This window comes from Lupinus angustifolius, chromosome LG08 (assembly GCF_001865875.1).
Source record: "Lupinus angustifolius cultivar Tanjil chromosome LG08, LupAngTanjil_v1.0, whole genome shotgun sequence".
NCBI classification, from domain to species: Eukaryota; Viridiplantae; Streptophyta; class Magnoliopsida; order Fabales; family Fabaceae; genus Lupinus; species Lupinus angustifolius.
Genome location: NC_032016.1, coordinates 20,177,310 through 20,195,280, shown reverse-complemented (window position 1 = coordinate 20,195,280; position 17,971 = coordinate 20,177,310). Strand labels below are relative to the sequence as shown.

Genomic DNA, 17,971 nt, shown 5'->3' with positions numbered 1-17,971 from the left:
AAGTGCCCATTTTGCATCACATAGAGAAGAGAAATTGGTTCTGAATTTCCCAATAATAGTATCAGAGCTCTTAGGTTCATTCGAGGAGCTTAGCCTATTTAGCCCAAGATGGAAGGAGCCGCTAATATGTCATTTGATGGGGGATATGTTCAAGTTGACAACTGACAACTATTCTTACTGAAAGCCCATGACGGAGGATCATTTATATTACAAGGATATGCATGAGCCTATTTCTTGCAAAGACAAGCCATAAGATAAGGGTGACAAAGATTGAGAGCTTTCAAATTGAAAAGTTATTGCAATGATTCAGAAGTATATTGATAGAAGTTTATTTGGGCATGTGCCCACATACACAAATGCTTATGAGTTGTGGTTGAAACTTGAATCTATGATCCGAAAGAAGTCTGGTGAAACTCAACTACAGAGATGGTCAGAGCATGATAGAGCACTTGAATTCATTCAAAGGTCTTGTCAATCAATTGACAATGATAGATATGAAGATAGATGATGAGCTACAAGCACTTCTACTACTGAGTTCATTACCTGAAAGCTGGGATATATGGGTGGTCACGCTGAGCAACTCAATTCCTAGTGGGAAGGTCTCAATGGACATTGTTTCAGACAGTCTATTGAGTGAAGAATCCAGAAGGAAAGAATGGAGTGTATCCTTCCATCCTGAAGCAAATATTATGGAGAGACGTGGAAGAAGTGGAAATCATGGTAGGAATGAATCTTGTGGAAGAAGCAAAATCAAATTTAGAGGCCGTTCTCAATCTCGCACGAGACCAATAACATCATATTATTGTAGTAAATAAGGGCATAAAAGATATGAATGCATGTTCCTGAAGAGATAACATAAAGTTGGAAATGTTCATGAAGATTTAGTTGATCCAAGGAAAAATGGTCATAAGTCTACCACAACCGTCACACAGACGATGACATTCTCCTCATTGGAGAAGATAATTACCTAAATGTTGCATATGGTGATTGTGCTTAGATCGTTGATTCTAGTGCTTCTTTCCATGTAAGTCTACATGAAGGTTTCTTCTCAAACTACAAGAAAGGTGGTTATGATATTGGGAAAATGGGAAACCATGTTACAAGCAAAATTGCAGGAATTAGTGATATTGTGTTGCTAACAGACACATGAGGTAAGCTTGTCCTAGATATGCATCTCAACCTTATCTGAATGGGTAAGTTGGATGATGCTGGTTTTGTAAGCCACTTTGGTGCTGGAAAGTGGAAACTAGCAAAATGCAACCTAGTCATTGCTAGAGGATCAAATGAAGGATCTTTGTACATTACGCAAAGAGGAATTTGTTTTGGAGAAGCAAATGTTACTACCGACTCTAAAGATCTTTGGCATAGGCGATTGGGACACATGAGTGAGAAGGCACTTCAGATGCTCGCCAAAGACCATCTTCCAGGTATAAAATGTCAAATTTTAGATTCTTGTAGTGATTGTCTTTATGGTAAACAACATAGAGCCAATTTTCAGAGAATAGGCAATCCCTCACGGAGAGATGAAGTACTTGAATTGGTGCATTTAGATGTTTGTGCGCGATCTGAAAGATCCCCTAGATAAGCCTACTACTTTGTCACATTCATAGATAATCACTCGAGAAGAGTATGAGTGTACTTATTGAAAAAAGATAAAGTAATATCAATATTCAAAGAGTTCCATACACTAGTAGAACGTGAGACTGTGAAGAAGTTGAAGTGTCTGAAAGCAGAAAATGGTGGAGAGTATCATGGTCCATTTGAAGCCTATTGCAAGGCTTATGGTATCATACTAGAGAAGACACCGCCAAAGACTCCTTAGTTGAATGGAGTAGCTAAGAGGATGAACAACACAATTGAAGAGATGATCAGATGCATGTTGCAAGATGCCAATCTCCCTAAGTCTTTTTGGAGTGAAGTATGAAGACTACAGCGGATCTCATAAATCGGACACCTTCAAGACCCATGAACGGAGATATTTCAAAGGAAGTATGGTACAAGAAGAAGGCATCCTTCAACCACCTGAGAGTATTCGAATGCAGAACCTTCGTTCACATTCCAAAAGATGAGAGAAACAAGTTGGATGCTAAGACCAAATAGTGCATTTACCTTGGGTCCCCAAATGATGAATTTGGGCACAAATTGTGGGATCCGATAAACAAGATAGTTGTGAGAAGTAGAGATGTTGTGTTCTTCGAGAATCAGACGATAAAAAATGTTCAAAATAAAAACCAGTGCAAGTCCAAAGTTCGCATTGATTCAGGGGAAGAGATTCCTCAACAGACAGATCCTGATCATCAGATAGATCATTAGGCAAATCCTGCTCACGCAGAACTTGACCAGATTAATGAAGAGTCATATTATGATGAAGTGGTGGTACACACACAAATGCATCAAGAACCCTAGCCAGTAGAGCATCGGATGCAAGTTGAACCGAGACGCTCCGGAAGAGGCAGAATACCTTCTTCAAATTATCCTGAAGAAGATTGTATTACACTGACAGATAACGGTGAACCTCAAGACTTTTCAGAAGCTATGCAGACATCTGATAATGAATAGTGGATTAAAGTCATGGAAGATGAGATGAACTCATTACATGAGAACCACACTTATTATCTGGTGGAGTTGCCCAAAGGAAGAAAAGCCTTGAAAAAATGGGTTTATAAGAAGTTGAAGAAGGAAGCTCGAGACTAATGTACAAAGCTCGGATTATTGTAAAATGATGCAATCAGAAGAAAATAGTTGATTTTGATGAGATATTTTCACCAGTGGTGAAGTGTTCATCTATAAGAGTAGCATTGGGTCTAGCAGCTAGCCAAGACTTAGAAGTTGAATAACTTGATGTCAAAATAGCTTTCTTACATAGAGACACCAAAGAAGAAATCTATATGGAGCAACCAGAAAGTTATGAAGAACCAGGCAAGGAACACTTAGTCTGTCGTCCGAATAAGAGTTTATATCGTCTGAAACAAGCCTCAAGACAGTGTTACAAGAAGTTTGAATCCTTCATGACCAAATACAGTTTCAAGAAGACAATTGGTAATCATTATGTATTTATTAAAAGGTATGAAGATGAAAACGTTATTATCCTCCTCTTATATGTCGATGATATGTTAATTATTGGGTGTGACAAGACCAACATTGTTGGTTTGAATAATGCTTTAAGCAAATCTTTTGCTATGAAAGACTTGGGTCCTGCAAAGCAGATCCTTGGAATAAGGATAATCAGAGATCGTTCCAAAAAGTTATTATGACTATCACAAGAGAAGTATGTAGAGAAAGTTCTTAAGAGATTCAACATGATAAGACAAAGCCTATTAGTGTCCACTTCCTGAACATTTCAAGTTAACACCAATGCAATGTCCAACTAGTGATGAAGAAAAGAAAGAAATGAATAGAATGCCTTATTTCTTTGTGGTAGGAAGCCTAATGTATGCCATGATTTGTACAAGACCAAATATTGCTCATGTAGATAGAGTTGTGAGTCAGTTCTTGTCCAATCCTAGCAAAGAGCATTGGAATGCAATCAAGTGAATATTGAGATATCTGAGAAGAACTACCAAAAAATGTTTATGTTTGAATAGTGAAGATCGTATGTTAGTAGGATACACAAATGCTGACATGGTTGGAGATGTAGATTCCGGAAAATCTACATTAGCTTATCTAACTACCTTTGTAGGAGGAGCTGTATCTTGGAGATCTAAGTTACAAAGATGTGTTGCATTATCAACAACTAAAGCAGAATATATTCAACATCTAAAGCTGGAAAAGAGATAAAATATATGAAAAACATCTTGCATGAGTTGGGTCATGTTCAAGATAGATATATTTTGCACTTTGACAACAAAAGTGCAATCCACCTAGCTAAGAATCCTACGTTTCATTCTTGAACAAAGCATATTGATTATCGTTATCATTGGATACGAAATGCATTGAAGGATAGTGAGTTGCAACTAGAAAAATTCATATAGATGACAACTGGTCCGACATGATGACCAAAACAGTTTTACTCAAGAATCTAATAGACTATTGCTGAGGTGCAGGACTGGTGATACTCATCAATTAATTCAGGAAGGGGGAGATTTGTTGGGAATCCTTCCTAATTGATGTGGAAGCAAGACCAATGAATCTTGGTAAATCAACCATTGAGTACATTCAGTGATGACTATTCCAATGCATTGGAATTATTCATTGACTATTGAGAATTATGAAGTCTAACTTAGAAAGTTGGAGTAGCACTTTTCAATGTGTCTTGAAAGTATGACAACAATGAGGAAGAGATGCAACAAACAAGTGAGAAAAAACAACATAGAGAGAACGTAAGATAGTTTATATTCTCTTAGTGTGAGAGTTATATTCCTAGTGAGATATTAGAGAGAACTTGTATTTCCATCCTTTTTTGGTGAGATTGAGTGTTATCCTCTTAGTAAGAGAGTCAAATATTATAATCATACTTTCTATAGTGGAGATATTTTATAGACTAGATCCCGCAGTTGTTTCATTCTCACATTAAAGAGAGTTTTTCATGTTAAAATTATTTGTGTTATTCTTTCACTCTTCTATATTTACTTTATCCACTTGCCATTTCCATAAGTATTCATTTTGCATCATACAGAGAATGGAAATTAGTTCTGAATTTTCCAACACTATAGTATGATAATCATTTCCTAAAGGAATAAAGTACTCCTGACTCTAGCAAACAATAAATTCTCAGGAAAAGGATGGAACAAATATTCTTCATTCTATTATTTTATCACATATAATGCTATCCTATCATAGTCCTAATTAAATTGATTCTTATGAATCATTAAAGATATGGTAAAAGTTTAAAGTAACATAAATTCCATAACTCATAGGGTATGTGTTTATTAGTAAACATTGTGGAAGAATCTGCTCTCCTTTTAGTAAGGTAATGGGTAGAAGAATACTCTTCCTCTACCTATGAATCAAACTAACCTTCCACTCAAGGTAAAACATATCTCGAATAGAAAAAAATAATAATATAAGCAAAAATTTATGTTACTCATAATAAGAGATGAAAATTTGTACACTTACATCTTTGGACAAAATCAGATAACTAACGAACAATATGTTGATCTATAGTGTAAGGTTCTACTATATTTTCAATATGAATGGTTCGATTTCTGGGAGCGACACGTGTTGAAAGAAGAAACCACGTAACTCGAAAGAGATTAATTCTTTTAAAAAAAAGTGTTAAAAAAATGGATAATTGATTGAAATCCTTGTCCTTTTAGGAAGAGATAACAAAACCAATCTCCCACTTCAGTCAAATTTAGAACATTATCGTTTGTGGCTACCATACAAATGAAGTACAATCGCTTACGTTTGTTCATCCTTAACGCAAGACAAATGTTTACTAATGATAGAAAATAACACTTCTTTTATAAACATTTGAAAAATAATAACCCTAATGATAACAAAGTGATAATAACCCTAATGTTAGTTTGACAGTTGAATAAAAAGAGATATACGATAGGAATATCATTTTAGTTACCTAATAAACAACTTGGTGAAAGTAAGTAAAAATAATTTGATGTGTTATAAGAATAGTTTGTAAATTATAATTATTCTTACAATCTTAGTAACATTATATAATTTATCTTAATTGCTAGCCGCAGAAGTCAAAGCTAACAGCTTGACTTTTTGACAAGTGAATCAAATCCAGATTTATCTTAATAAAAGTGTCACATGCTTGACGTACAAGTTAATGTTTAATTGGATAACTCATGTTAGACTTTTCTTCATCAAAACCTACCACTTCTCATCACCACAACATGCCACGTATTCACACCATACCCTATAAATACCTTCACCCATCTACACATTCTCAATTACATCATTACATAATCAACCATGTCAATGAAATCGATATATATTTCCCTTACCCTTACACTGTGGCTTTTCATGGTCACATCAACACTATCCCAAACTGTTATAGACACAAATGGAAACCCTCTTAAGCGTGGTATAGAATACTACATCAAACCAGCTATAACAGACAATGGAGGACGCTTCACTTTGATAAACAGAAACAATTCATGCCCTTTATACGTTGGTCTTGAAAACACTGACACACCAAAGGGTCTTCCAGTTATATTCACTCCTTTTGCTAAAGAAGACAATGTTGTAAAACTCAACAGAGACTTCAAAATATCATTCTCAGCTTCCACAACATGTGTTCAATCTACATATTGGAAGTTGGGTCAGAATGATACTAAGAGTGGAAGAAGGCTCATTATCACTGGCATAGATGAGGGAAGAGGATCATATGGTAACTATTTTAGGGTTGTGGAAGGTAAAAATGCAGGAATATACAATATTCAATGGTGTCCTACCGATTTATGTGCTACTTGTAGGTTTATTTGTGGCACTGCTAGTGGTTTGCGTGAGGGTGGTGGTGTGAAAGATCCTAATTCGAAGATTCTGTTGGCCTTAGATGGGGGTGTTCTTCCGGTTCAGTTTTATAAGAAATAATTTGTGTATATAGTAATGCGATAATAACAAACCTAATCAATCTAAACAAATTTATTTACAAAGATTAGGATTGTCATTACCATATTATATAGCTTTCATTTGATATTTGTGCTTTTGTAATATGTTTTTCTAAGTTCTTGTTAAAATGGGTAGAAAATCAATGGAGCTATAAGTTATCATCCATTTGACTAGGATGAAAGGAAGATAATGTATTGTGTTCTAGACTTATTGAATAAAGCTCCAAGTGTTAAATCGTTTACTAATAAGTTGTATTATTTAGTTATATAAAAATGAAGACGATTTTTTTATAAGAAAACTGAAGATGAATATACTGAACATAAAAGCATAAAAACCTAAAAGTTTAGAACTATGGACACTGATCTATTAGCTTAAATTGTGACCAAACTATATCCAGAACCAATAAAAATATATAATAATTAAAAAAATAAATATTTATTATTTTTCTGTTTTTACTTTTAATTTTATTGATCTGAGACATAATTTAGGATATGGATCTTTGTCCCATAACTACAGAAGGGTTGAGTGGGACTGCCATTGATAGGAGAACTTAGGGTGGGATGGTAGCCATGGAATTATTGGTGATGGTGGTAGGTGGCTCTCTGCTGGTTCATGAACTTTGGGCCCAGAATTAATTGTTATAATAAATTTTAGCTTGAAAGGGACTATAATGCACACAAAAATATTATATTCTTGGGAGGCTAATTGTGGAAGTTTCAAATACAGATAGGAAAACATTGCCTCTTTATGAACTTATATATCCTTTACGTAAGAAGATGATGCTGGATTGAAATTAATGCAAACTTTATAGAAATATCTAGACCAACACAAGATGGTAGCAAATGTATTATTACAAGGTAAAGGCGATTAAGGAAAATTTTATATCTCAATTCTTTTCTGAATTCATTCTTCTATCCGTAATCTCATTGGCTTTGGTTCAATGAATGGAAATGATTCTGGGAGGGGAACTACAAACCTTAAAAGTCTGTGATTAAAATATATGTTTGTTAGTGTTGTTTAAATTTAAAATTTTAACAGTGGTTAGCTATAACTTTTTGCTTCAAACTCTAGGCTATAATGTAAAAATATTGATATTTGTTTATTCTTTTTCCCTCTCATTTCATTTCTTGATAAGCTGTGATTTCTGCTTCTCATTTAATTCTGTTTGTTAGTTGGTGATGCATGTCATATGCATTTGTCTAAAATTATTTCGTATTATATAATATCTATTTTCATTGTGAATTATTGTTAAACAAGTATCGCCACGTATAAATTTCACTATAATTACATGTGTGGAAGCTTCATTGAATGTTATTTTTTTTTGCACTAAGACCATACTCTTTGGTAGGATTTGTGATGTATTACAATAGCTAGATTAAATACTATCCCGATTCTTCAATCAACGTCATAATTTTATTTGGAGTTATTCTCCAATGACCCAACTTCATTGAACAATATGTGTAGGTGACATTAAATGAAAACAAATATATATTATCCCATATCTTATTCTATATGTTGTTATAGGTTAACAATACTGAAGTAAAAACAATACTAATAAATGTTTAAATTTTTTAATTATAATATATTTTCATTAGTTCAAGATAATATGAAATAACAAATATCTGTTATTAGCATAAAGTCTCTCAAGGAAAGTGAGTTTGTGTGCATCTTTGACAAAATCTATAATGAATGAACCCTTTCACTTCTCATATGGATCTGTGTTGGAAGTTTTGAAATATCATCGGTTAACAACAATATATTTAGTTAAACAATAAATGATATTGTTTTTAACTCAACCCAAAATTTAGCATACCAGGTTGTTGAAGCAGTAAAGATAAAGACATACTTCACATGAATGGAAACGAGTTATGTAATATTCTAATTAGATTACCAATTGCCACAGATGTTTTTGAAATTGTATTAAGCCTTGTCATATCTTTGTTTTCCTCTAGTATCCATGTTATTTAATAATATTACTTTCTACTGGTAAAAAAATAGGGAGACAAGTCTCCAACTTATTAATTTGTACACCTCCAAACATAGTTCACTCATTTTCTTTCGACTTGATGTTCATATGGAGAATCTCCCGCACATGATTATTAAATCCAATAATGTCTTAACACATGCTCAACGTCTCCTTACTTTATTAATGAAATGTACCAAATTATAAAGAATGATGATCGATATTCATATGCATCTAAACTCTAATGCCTTGTTTGGGAGTTGAGTTTTGGAGAGGAATGGAATGGAAATGATGACTTTGGAAAGTCTTCATATTGTTTGGGAGTTGGATCAAGGAGAATGAAAGGTTTTGGAGAGTTTTTCAAACCCTCTATATGTCTTTTTTTAAAGTTTTCTCAATTTGAGGTTTTTAAAGATAAAATATTAAATTAGTTAAATATGTTTAGTAATAATATATAATTACATATTATATTTCTCATTGTTAATTACATTTTTAATGAAAAATAAAAAAATATTCTCACTTTATCATTAGTTTATCATCTTTCGTCTAAGTTTTATACTCTCAAACAAATGAGATGATTTCCTTCTTTTTCCATTCTCTTCCCTCTTTGTAACCCTTTGATTCCTCTCATTCCATTTCTCTCCTAACTCCCAAACAAAACCTAATGAATTATTCCCATAACTCCATCTGTAGAGTTACATTGTATATTTTTTTGATAAGTGAAATTTCATTAGACAATGAACAAAATTAGCGACATATAGAAACAAATATACAAAAAGCAAACTAGATAACCTCCCCTACAAAAGTCCCAAGTGAGCCCATTAACAAAACAAGCACAACCCACGGCTCAAAATAGAAATCTTCCAAAATTCCCCAATTTGAGAGGATACAAACTCTAATAATTGGGTGAGACTATTCTCCATCATTTGAGAGAGAAGAACATTTTTTTCTCATGTAAACTTATCTTATCATAATAAATATAAGAATACAAATATAATAGCATATCATTTTTTATTTTATTTTTTTGTATTATTTGTCTGGAGATGAATCTCTTTCGTAATAATTGTGAGCAACTCGACCTAATAGCCAAAATTACCAATTATATTGGAGATAGAAATCTATATTTTATTTAAAAAAGAGATTTATTCTATAATATCTAGGAATGAATAGAGACTGACACAACTCACTCACTTAGTATGTCTTGTTCATGTCGGTTTGAATATGATCGAGTCTCATTGAGACTAGAGTCAAGTTTGAGTTCAAAAATTAGACACACTCAATATTTAGGACTACGTAAAGGACAAATATGACGCAACTCGATCTGTCCCATGGGCACCCATTCATCATGTTTGTGTGTAAAGATTTATACATAATGTAAAGATTTATACACAATATAAAGATTTATACACGTCAGTGTACCATCCACCCTTTATTTGGATTAATTTTTTTCTTATGAAAAATCAATAATAATTAAAAATGAATGGTGAATAATACAGTGACAGTGTAAAAAATTCTTACACTGTCGGTGTATACATCTTTTTTCTCATAACGATTCTCTAATTTTTCATGCTATATATGATTAACAATATATACTTGTATTATTTTGTATCTCAAATTACATATATTTGTAGTAATAATGGGATGATTTTATGTAAAATATGTATGCATTATAGTAAAGTGTGTCTATGATCGAGTCTGAATTCAAAGACTGACCCGATTATTATTTAGGGTCGAGTTCAAAAAAATAACCGAATCAATATTTATGATTGACTAGGAATAAACTTTTATCCCGCCTAACTCGCCTCATGCTCACCCCATGTATATCTGGCCGAATATCAATACGTCTTTGAAGTCGAAGGGCACGTCATACAAAGTCTTCCTTTTAAAGACAGTGATTGGTAAGTCGCAAAGTTTTCTGCTACACTTGGAAACAGCGTATAACCCCACCACGAACCACCAAACCAACCGAACCGTTAATAACAGCAGTCACACACAAAACGGAAACCATGTTCTAGCGACACACGAAGAAAATTCAAGTGTTTATCAAAAGCAGAAGAACCCTACTATTGATTTGAACTTGTTCTTGCAGAAAAATAGTTTATTTTTCTCTTTTTCATGGGCACTGATGCAATGGGTATTGATGGGTATTCTCTGCTTAAGGATTTAAGGTTGGAAATTGAAGCAAAGGAAGGAACTTTCTCTCTCTGCTTTTGGGTTTATTTGACGAGCTCCACTACATTCCCTGCCACCGTTATTCAACAGGTATACATTGTTTTATTTTTCTTTCTTTTCACTTTTTTCTGCCAAGGTTCTATCTTTTTTACGTTTCATTTATAGAATTATAGGTTTTGTGTGTTTATTTCAGCTGTTTTAGAATCCTGGGTTTCCCTTCATTTGTGGTTTTATGTGGTTGGATTTTTACGAGGAAGTAGTTTTGGTGGGAGAGGAAGGGGTGGAAGGTTGTTTTACAATCCTGATTAAGCATGCTTGAAATTTATAATCATGTGCTTTGTAATTGCATATGTGTACACAATTTGTTAGACATTATGTTTTCTTGGCTGAGTCAGGCATATGAATTTGGCAAATGCTTAATTTGTTATACGATTCACTGCCATTGTACATTAAGTTTGTTATCGGGGCTACATTAATCCATGTGTTGCTCTCAAGTTCTTGTATTCCTGAGTCCGAAAGTTCCTTTCAGATTGTGATTTTTCGATTCTGTGTCCAAACCTGGTGAATTATTTTCAAATTCTATCCTTTGAATCTTAATTGGATTAGTTCAGCTAATACAAAATGTTTCACTGGGTGACAAATTGTGTGCAGATATATGTATTCTGTTTCATCTTAATTTTAGCATCCTATATCATACCCCTTTCCCCCTTCTATTTGTGCAAATTGATCTCCAATTAACCATTCTGTGCTTAATACTCCGCTCTCTATATATATGATGCTCATATAAGTGAGAGAGTGATAAAACCTGTTAAAGTCACCAATCCATACAATCTCTCTAATATCACATATGGCTTTGGATATTTGGCTGTACCACTTTAACATTGTAGCTTACTTAGAGAGATCAGATGAAACATTTGTTGTATTTCATGTGTGCTTAGTGACTATGAGGTCACATGTTTAAATTCTGGAAACAACCTCTTCACTTATGAGGGTAAGGTTGCGTAAATCTACCCTCCCCAAACCCCACTAAGTGGGAGCCTTGTGCACTGAGCTGTCATTTTTTATTTCATGTGTGATGTTGTCTAAATCCTAGTAATTCTTTTACTGTCTTTTTTGTTACCTTGTGTATGCTGTATTTTTTATTTATTAATCCATTCAAGTTATAGCTAAATAATCTATTTGTGTATGCAGGTTTACTCTGATATCTCCAAGAGTGCTCCTTTTCTTGTAATTAACGATAATAAGAGAATCAATCTCTTACCAGTTCTGATTTTACATAAAGAAGCTCCTGACACTTTCAATATCAATTCCTGGACAGAAGTTCCACATGCAACTGTAGATTTAGAATTTCCAGTGGGAAAATGGGTTCATGTTGGATGTGAGGTATCTTCAATGGTTACTTAATTGCCTTCTGTCAGTTCTTTGATATGTTTCTTTGTGAGGTATCACCAAGATATCTTCCATACTCAGGTCCTACAGAGTCGTTATTATAGGATAAGGCACTGACACTAATGCATCTATGTTCCTATGTATGATGTTGAACATTTCTGCTTTGTGGATTTTAAAAACAAAGGTAAATATAATGAAAACTGAAAGAAAAGGGCTTGCAATTTACTCAAGTTTGTGCCTTCCCTGAAAACACTTTAGCAAAAAACAATGTCGTACTTTCCTTGGTGTTGCTTGGAGAGACTAATCGTTTAATCCTTTTTTTATAATTTTTAATGGGAATAAATAATTTTGCTATCTTCTTGTGTCATTACAGGTTTCTCCAAGCCATGTCCAGCTTCAGATTAATGGAGATATTGTAGGAAAAAGGTCTCTTACTTACTTATTAAATAGCGAACCTGATTCAAGTAATTTGAAGAAAATAACTTTGGCAAATGTTGGTGGAGATGAAAATAGTGTTCAGGGTTATGTGCACAATTTTGAAGTCTTCCCTCTTGTTTCTTCTATTATGGATCACCATTTAAAGGTGATTCTGTGGTCGTAGTGTAGTCTCTTGAAATTCCACTGTAGCTCCACATTAGTTTGGCACTCTCAGGTATCTGAATCAGTACAAAATTTTATTAATTCCTTTGCTGACAACTCTTATTACACGATTCTAGGATCCTCCTTTGAAGTTATCAATTGATGAATCATCTGCTTCCGAGATTGAAGAAGAAAATGATGGTGTTTGGGGCATTGTTGGTGGCAAGGTGAGAAATGTGTTTTGTACGAGACACCCGGTTAATATTCCGTATTCATTTTTAAGAATCATATAGAGATTAGAGAAAGCTCTTGATTATGGCACAGAATTTACTCTATTATATCTCTAACACGCTCTCTCATGCCAGGGCCTTTTGGGCTTGAAGTGTGGATAATGCATAGTCCCACCTTAAATGACCAAACTCTTGATTACTTGGTCATTGAGGCTCAGGCTTTAATACCATGTTACGAACCATCTTTTCCAAAAGTTTTAGTTGTTAGATGAACCCACATAAATGAAACAATGTCATATGTAGAGATTTATTTATTTCCTAGTTTCATTTTTAGTGTTTCTCATGCATGTTTGTATAATATTATCATATTTTCCTGTGCGATAAAATACATATTAACTACTTATGGTGCAGTTATCTAATCATGTAGCTTGATGCATCAGCTACTTGTTGCCTTGTACTCGGCGCTACAGAATGCTCTACTTTTGGTGATGCAACTATTAGTGTTTACTTTTTTTGTTACTATGACATGACAATCCTGACTAAGCTTGGCACAAATTAATTTTACTGATAACTTTCCTTGTTGGTTAAAACTGCAATTTTATTTTTTCAATTGGCACAGGCATCTTGTCGTAGGAACTTCTCTTTGGATGTTGTTCTATCAGATGCCTTTGGCCAGCCAGTAGATAAGGAGAATGAGGTTCTAATCTTGAATTTAATTCTTCTCAAATTACTTCTTTCTATTTTGAAGGGAACTAGAATTTGTAGTATTCAATTACCCTTTGCTGATGCTAGCAGGTTTTTGCTTCACTTTTGTATGCTGACACGGGGGCACCGGTGGAGAACACAACTGATGAAGAAGCACCCCTTTTGGTTAGCTATGATGGAATTGAATTTTCATCTTGTGAAAGACCAAGTAAACTTTTGATGGGGCGTGCATCATTTAAGCTCAAGATATCTCAGGTAAATATGTCATGTATGAGATGTTGGTTTGTGTCATGCCTTCTAATGAAAGTTATTTTGAATTTTGATAATAAACATTTGCCAACTTCTTGCTCTATACATTTTATTTGAAAAGTAACATGATGGGTTACATTATATGCACCGTGCAACCGTTCATACTTTTACCATTTACCATAATCTCAAATACGGCCTTTATTTTCCCTAGTGTGTATAACAGATAGGCACCTCAGTCAAATCCTATAAAACATAATGATAACTAATAACTTCATTTGAAATAGGTTCTGAAGTCAACTCCCTAATCATTTATAAGTTCCATTATAATTTAACTATTAGTAGATAAAGTTATTCACAGAAATAAGGTCATTACACCCTAAAAACAGGTATTCTTCGATATTAAAATATTTGACATATCGACTTGAGGATTACGGAGTACCGTGTTTGAGTTTTTTCTGCTCTCCTTTAGTCTATAATTTATGTGCATGTAATTTCATTCCAATATTCTCTGACTCTATTAGTAACTATTTTTCCATTTGCCAGCTTTCATCTAAGTGTGATAACAGGTTATTCATCCTCAGATTTTGTGTTCCGAAATTGGGGAGTTATTCTTTTCTTGAGGCATACTCCCGTCCAGTTCGATGCATCTCCAGGAGCCGTAACACACGATTGTCCACTCTGGTGTGGAAAAGGTCAACTTCTGCACTTAATCGACTTAGTTTATCACAATGTTCAGCAAAGGATGCTGGGCCATTGGAACATCAGCATTCTGATCATGAAGCAAAAGCCAATCCACTGATGAAGCGGTTTAGACTTGGACAAGACAAAATATCAGTATCAGTGAAGGCTGACCCCAACTTAGTGCGACCTGATGAGGAATGTAATTCTCATGTCTTCACTTCTAATCAGGTAGTTATCAATTTTCCCTTTCAATTTTAATATATTATCATTGGCGTATATAACTTAGAGCAAAAATGAAAAAAGAGATAGAATAAACAAATGGTAAACGACACAGGAGCATGGACACGGCACATGATACAAGTACGACAGGACACTGGGATACAGCAAAGAAAATCTAAAATGGTATAGAATATGGTCAGGAGTGTCCAAAATTGTCTAATATATATATATGTCTGACATTAACACGACAACTATTGTGATGTGTCCAAATAGATATTCTTTGCTATCATTCTGTTTTATACTAATTATTGAACTATCGCTGCAAACTTATTGCCAATTAGGTTGAGAACGGGTTTACAACAAACTTGGATGGAAGACCTGCTAATTTTGATGAAGTATATGATTGTCCATCGGATTCAGAGAGTATAGGGGAGAGAAACTCACCTCCAGATAGTATGGCAAGTAGAAGATATGAAATATCTGATATGACCATTTTCAAATACTGCCTGGCAGGTTTGGCTGACAGATCTCTCATGCTTAAAGAAATTGCTCCTTCCGCTTCTGACAAAGAAATTTCAGAGTTGGCTCATCATGTGTCACTCTATTCAGGATGTTCACACCATGGGTATGTATTTTGCATGCAACAGTTATATAATTACATTGGTACCCCCGCAAAGGTTGATATTTTGTCATATTTGCTTATAACTGGGAAGATTTCGCTTAGGATTGTTTACGAACAATTTTTCTTCAAATCATACATCTTTATCAATTCCAATGATGAGCCGCTTAACATTTTTCCGTTTCAAATATAATAGTTGCCACAGAAATTCAACTTTTTGAGTGACACTGGTGGTGCATATGATAACTATCACGGACAAACTCTGCTGTAACATACTATTATATGAAGACTTATAAGTAGTTTTATTACCCTCTCATGCTAAAGCCCTGTGGGATTGAAGCCTGAAATATATATAGGCCCCTTTTACATGTGTTTGAAATTCAATTTTTATTAGAAGAATGAGAGTGGCAAGGATCAAACTCCAGACCACTTGGTCATAGAGGCTCTAAAACCATGTCAATAATCAACAATTATAAAAGCTTAAGCTATTAGTTATAGGATCTTGACTGGAAATCTAGACCTATTGCTCGGTCTGAATTCATGAATCTTTCATGCTGTAAATTTAAATTCATATTGAAGCTTCTTGTAATACATTTTATTACTGCGTCTTTCTATCCATATTTTGTACCCAGAACAAAATGTACTAATTTTCTTCCAGGATTATTCAATATGACCAGTTGTGCCTTTACTTGCAAATACCTGACATATATCCTATTTTTTAACTATTGGCTCTCTCTTTAAATCAGAAACCAAATATTAATTGCGAAAAGATTGATCAAAGATGGTATTAATCTGTGGAAGTTGATGTCTCCAAATAACCAGCACATTCCTTGGCAGAATGCAGTCTATGAGATTGAAGACCAATTCTTGAAGATTGCTTCTTCTCGATCAAGGTCTCTCTCAATTCAGGTCTGATTACTTTGTTCTTACTGCCCTTGGAAACACTGTGCTTCTGTTAACTCACAATTTTTTAGTTCAGATTACAGATGATCTTGTGTGCTACTGCTATTAGAAAACTAACCTTGTGTGAAATGAATAATCTTGTGAAAATGAAGTTTTTTTTCTTTTTTCTTTCTAGCTACTAATACAGTAAAACACTATAAATAAGATATTGGCGGAAGTCTTACGTGTTTTCGGATTATACCATTTATTACTTGGAAAACATTACCAAGATGGGCTAAAACACATGTGGATCTAGACCTTTCCACTTATTTCTTTTCAGAAGAGCGTATTTACAGACATTTTGATTTAAGCCATTGCTTTGCATTATTAGAAATCTAGACAAAGAGTAAAGGAAATGCATCTTTTTTTAGTGGTCATTAGGTTTTTGTATCAGAACCCTCATAATATAGCCTGCAAACATTTCATAGTTTTTATGATTGTTGCAGGATTTAGAGCTTCTGAGAAGGATTTCTGGATGTCAAGAGTATCTTACCCAAGAGTGCTTCGAGAAGTTGTGGTGCTGGCTGTACCCTGTCGCCTTTATAATATCAAGGGACTGGATAAATCCTATATGGAATTCCACATCACCTAAGTGGATAGAGGGTTTCATAACTAAGGAGGAAGCAGAAGCTTCACTTCAAGGTACCATAGGACTTCAAGAACCCGGTACCTTTATATTACGCTTCCCCACCTCAAGAAGCTGGCCCCACCCCGATGCTGGTAGTTTGGTTGTGACTTATGTTGGCAATGACTACAAACTTCACCACAAGCTACTTTCTATGGATCGTGTTTATAGGTAAGCTTTATTTCCTTTTCTTTTTCAAAGGTTTAGACTCTCTTGCATGTTGTCTACTTTGTTTGGATGTTCCAAATTGATAAATACTGAATAGGAAGGGGCAGAGAGACTTCATGAGTGCCATTTAGGAGTGCCAGTTAGGCATTAAACTTAGGAATTATGTATATGCATCTTGGTGCTCAAGCATTTCTGACTAAAGGGGGGTGTTTGGAAGAGTTGATTGGGAGCTTATGAAAATAAGCAAACAAAAATAATTTATGACGAGGCTATTTTTAGCTTATTTTAAAAAATCGTATTGAATAAGTGCTTAACTAAGCTGTTTGTCCAACGTGCCCTAAGAATGTTTGGAATAAGTTATGTAGTCCAAGTGGATTTTCTCCATTTTGGCTATTTACAACACTGAGATAAAATCGAAGATTCTAGTTATATTAACACACAACGCATAAAAACTATTAATCTCTGCCATCCTTCAACTAAAATATAAATCACATTTCTTGCAGTTCTTATAGCTCTGGCGACAAAGGAATTGACGAGAAACCACTGCAAGATATGCTATTGGCAGAACCGGAGCTGTCTCGATTGGGAAGGTAAGATATAATAATGCAGCTTTGTTATTGTTCCTTAAAGATTGAATGCTTAACATTTTTCAATATTAACTGTAAATCACTCACTGGTGGCATCTGTTCAGGATAATAAGAAGTCACTGAGCACATTGAAGTTTCTGAAGAATTTCTTTCAACATAAGTTATGCTTTGAAGGTTGTATTTGCAAGATAGACTTAAAAAGGTGGTTAGGGAAGGTTTTGTGGTTGAATTAAGAGAATATATTTTCCATGCAACATGTATATTTTGTACAGCAAGGTTTTAGGGGTGACATTTTTAATTATGATTATTGTATAACTGCATATTTATTCA

The 17,971-nt window shown here is 34.2% G+C and overlaps 2 protein-coding genes across 7 annotated transcripts; both read left to right on the top strand.

Annotated features, from left to right (window-relative positions):
* Window positions 5,834–6,771, top strand: LOC109355073 (endogenous alpha-amylase/subtilisin inhibitor-like). Of its 5 annotated transcripts, none has more exons than XM_019597993.1 (2): window positions 5,834–6,501; window positions 6,581–6,767. In XM_019597993.1, the coding sequence occupies exon 1, from the start codon at window positions 5,875–5,877 to the stop codon at window positions 6,493–6,495; it is 621 nt and encodes a 206-aa protein (XP_019453538.1). In that variant the 5' UTR covers window positions 5,834–5,874; the 3' UTR covers window positions 6,496–6,501; window positions 6,581–6,767. The 5 variants fall into 5 exon arrangements, with proteins under 5 accessions (XP_019453538.1, XP_019453541.1, XP_019453539.1 ...); XM_019597996.1 differs by having other exon boundaries at window positions 5,834–6,504; window positions 6,595–6,767; XM_019597994.1 differs by having other exon boundaries at window positions 5,834–6,507; window positions 6,588–6,767.
* Window positions 10,377–17,971, top strand: LOC109355061. 2 transcript variants are annotated; one of them, XM_019597975.1, is made up of 12 exons: window positions 10,377–10,738; window positions 11,840–12,031; window positions 12,411–12,620; window positions 12,754–12,843; window positions 13,466–13,543; window positions 13,639–13,806; window positions 14,344–14,709; window positions 15,042–15,325; window positions 16,066–16,228; window positions 16,708–17,057; window positions 17,558–17,644; window positions 17,746–17,971. In XM_019597975.1, the coding sequence occupies exons 1-12, from the start codon at window positions 10,592–10,594 to the stop codon at window positions 17,762–17,764; spliced, it is 2,154 nt and encodes a 717-aa protein (XP_019453520.1). In that variant the 5' UTR covers window positions 10,377–10,591; the 3' UTR covers window positions 17,765–17,971. The 2 variants fall into 2 exon arrangements, with proteins under 2 accessions (XP_019453520.1, XP_019453521.1); XM_019597976.1 differs by having other exon boundaries at window positions 10,379–10,738; window positions 13,642–13,806.

Bases quoted from the DNA above. Each gene is read 5' to 3' on its own strand.
- LOC109355073 (XM_019597997.1), top strand. From the start codon at position 5,875: ATGTCAATGAAATCGATATATATTTCCCTTACCCTTACACTGTGGCTT.
- LOC109355061 (XM_019597975.1), top strand. From the start codon at position 10,592: ATGGGCACTGATGCAATGGGTATTGATGGGTATTCTCTGCTTAAGGAT. The intron at 13,544-13,638 runs GTTCTAATCTTG...TGCTGATGCTAG, and splicing joins CAGTAGATAAGGAGAATGAG to CAGGTTTTTGCTTCACTTTT. The intron at 17,058-17,557 runs GTAAGCTTTATT...CATTTCTTGCAG, and splicing joins TCTATGGATCGTGTTTATAG to TTCTTATAGCTCTGGCGACA.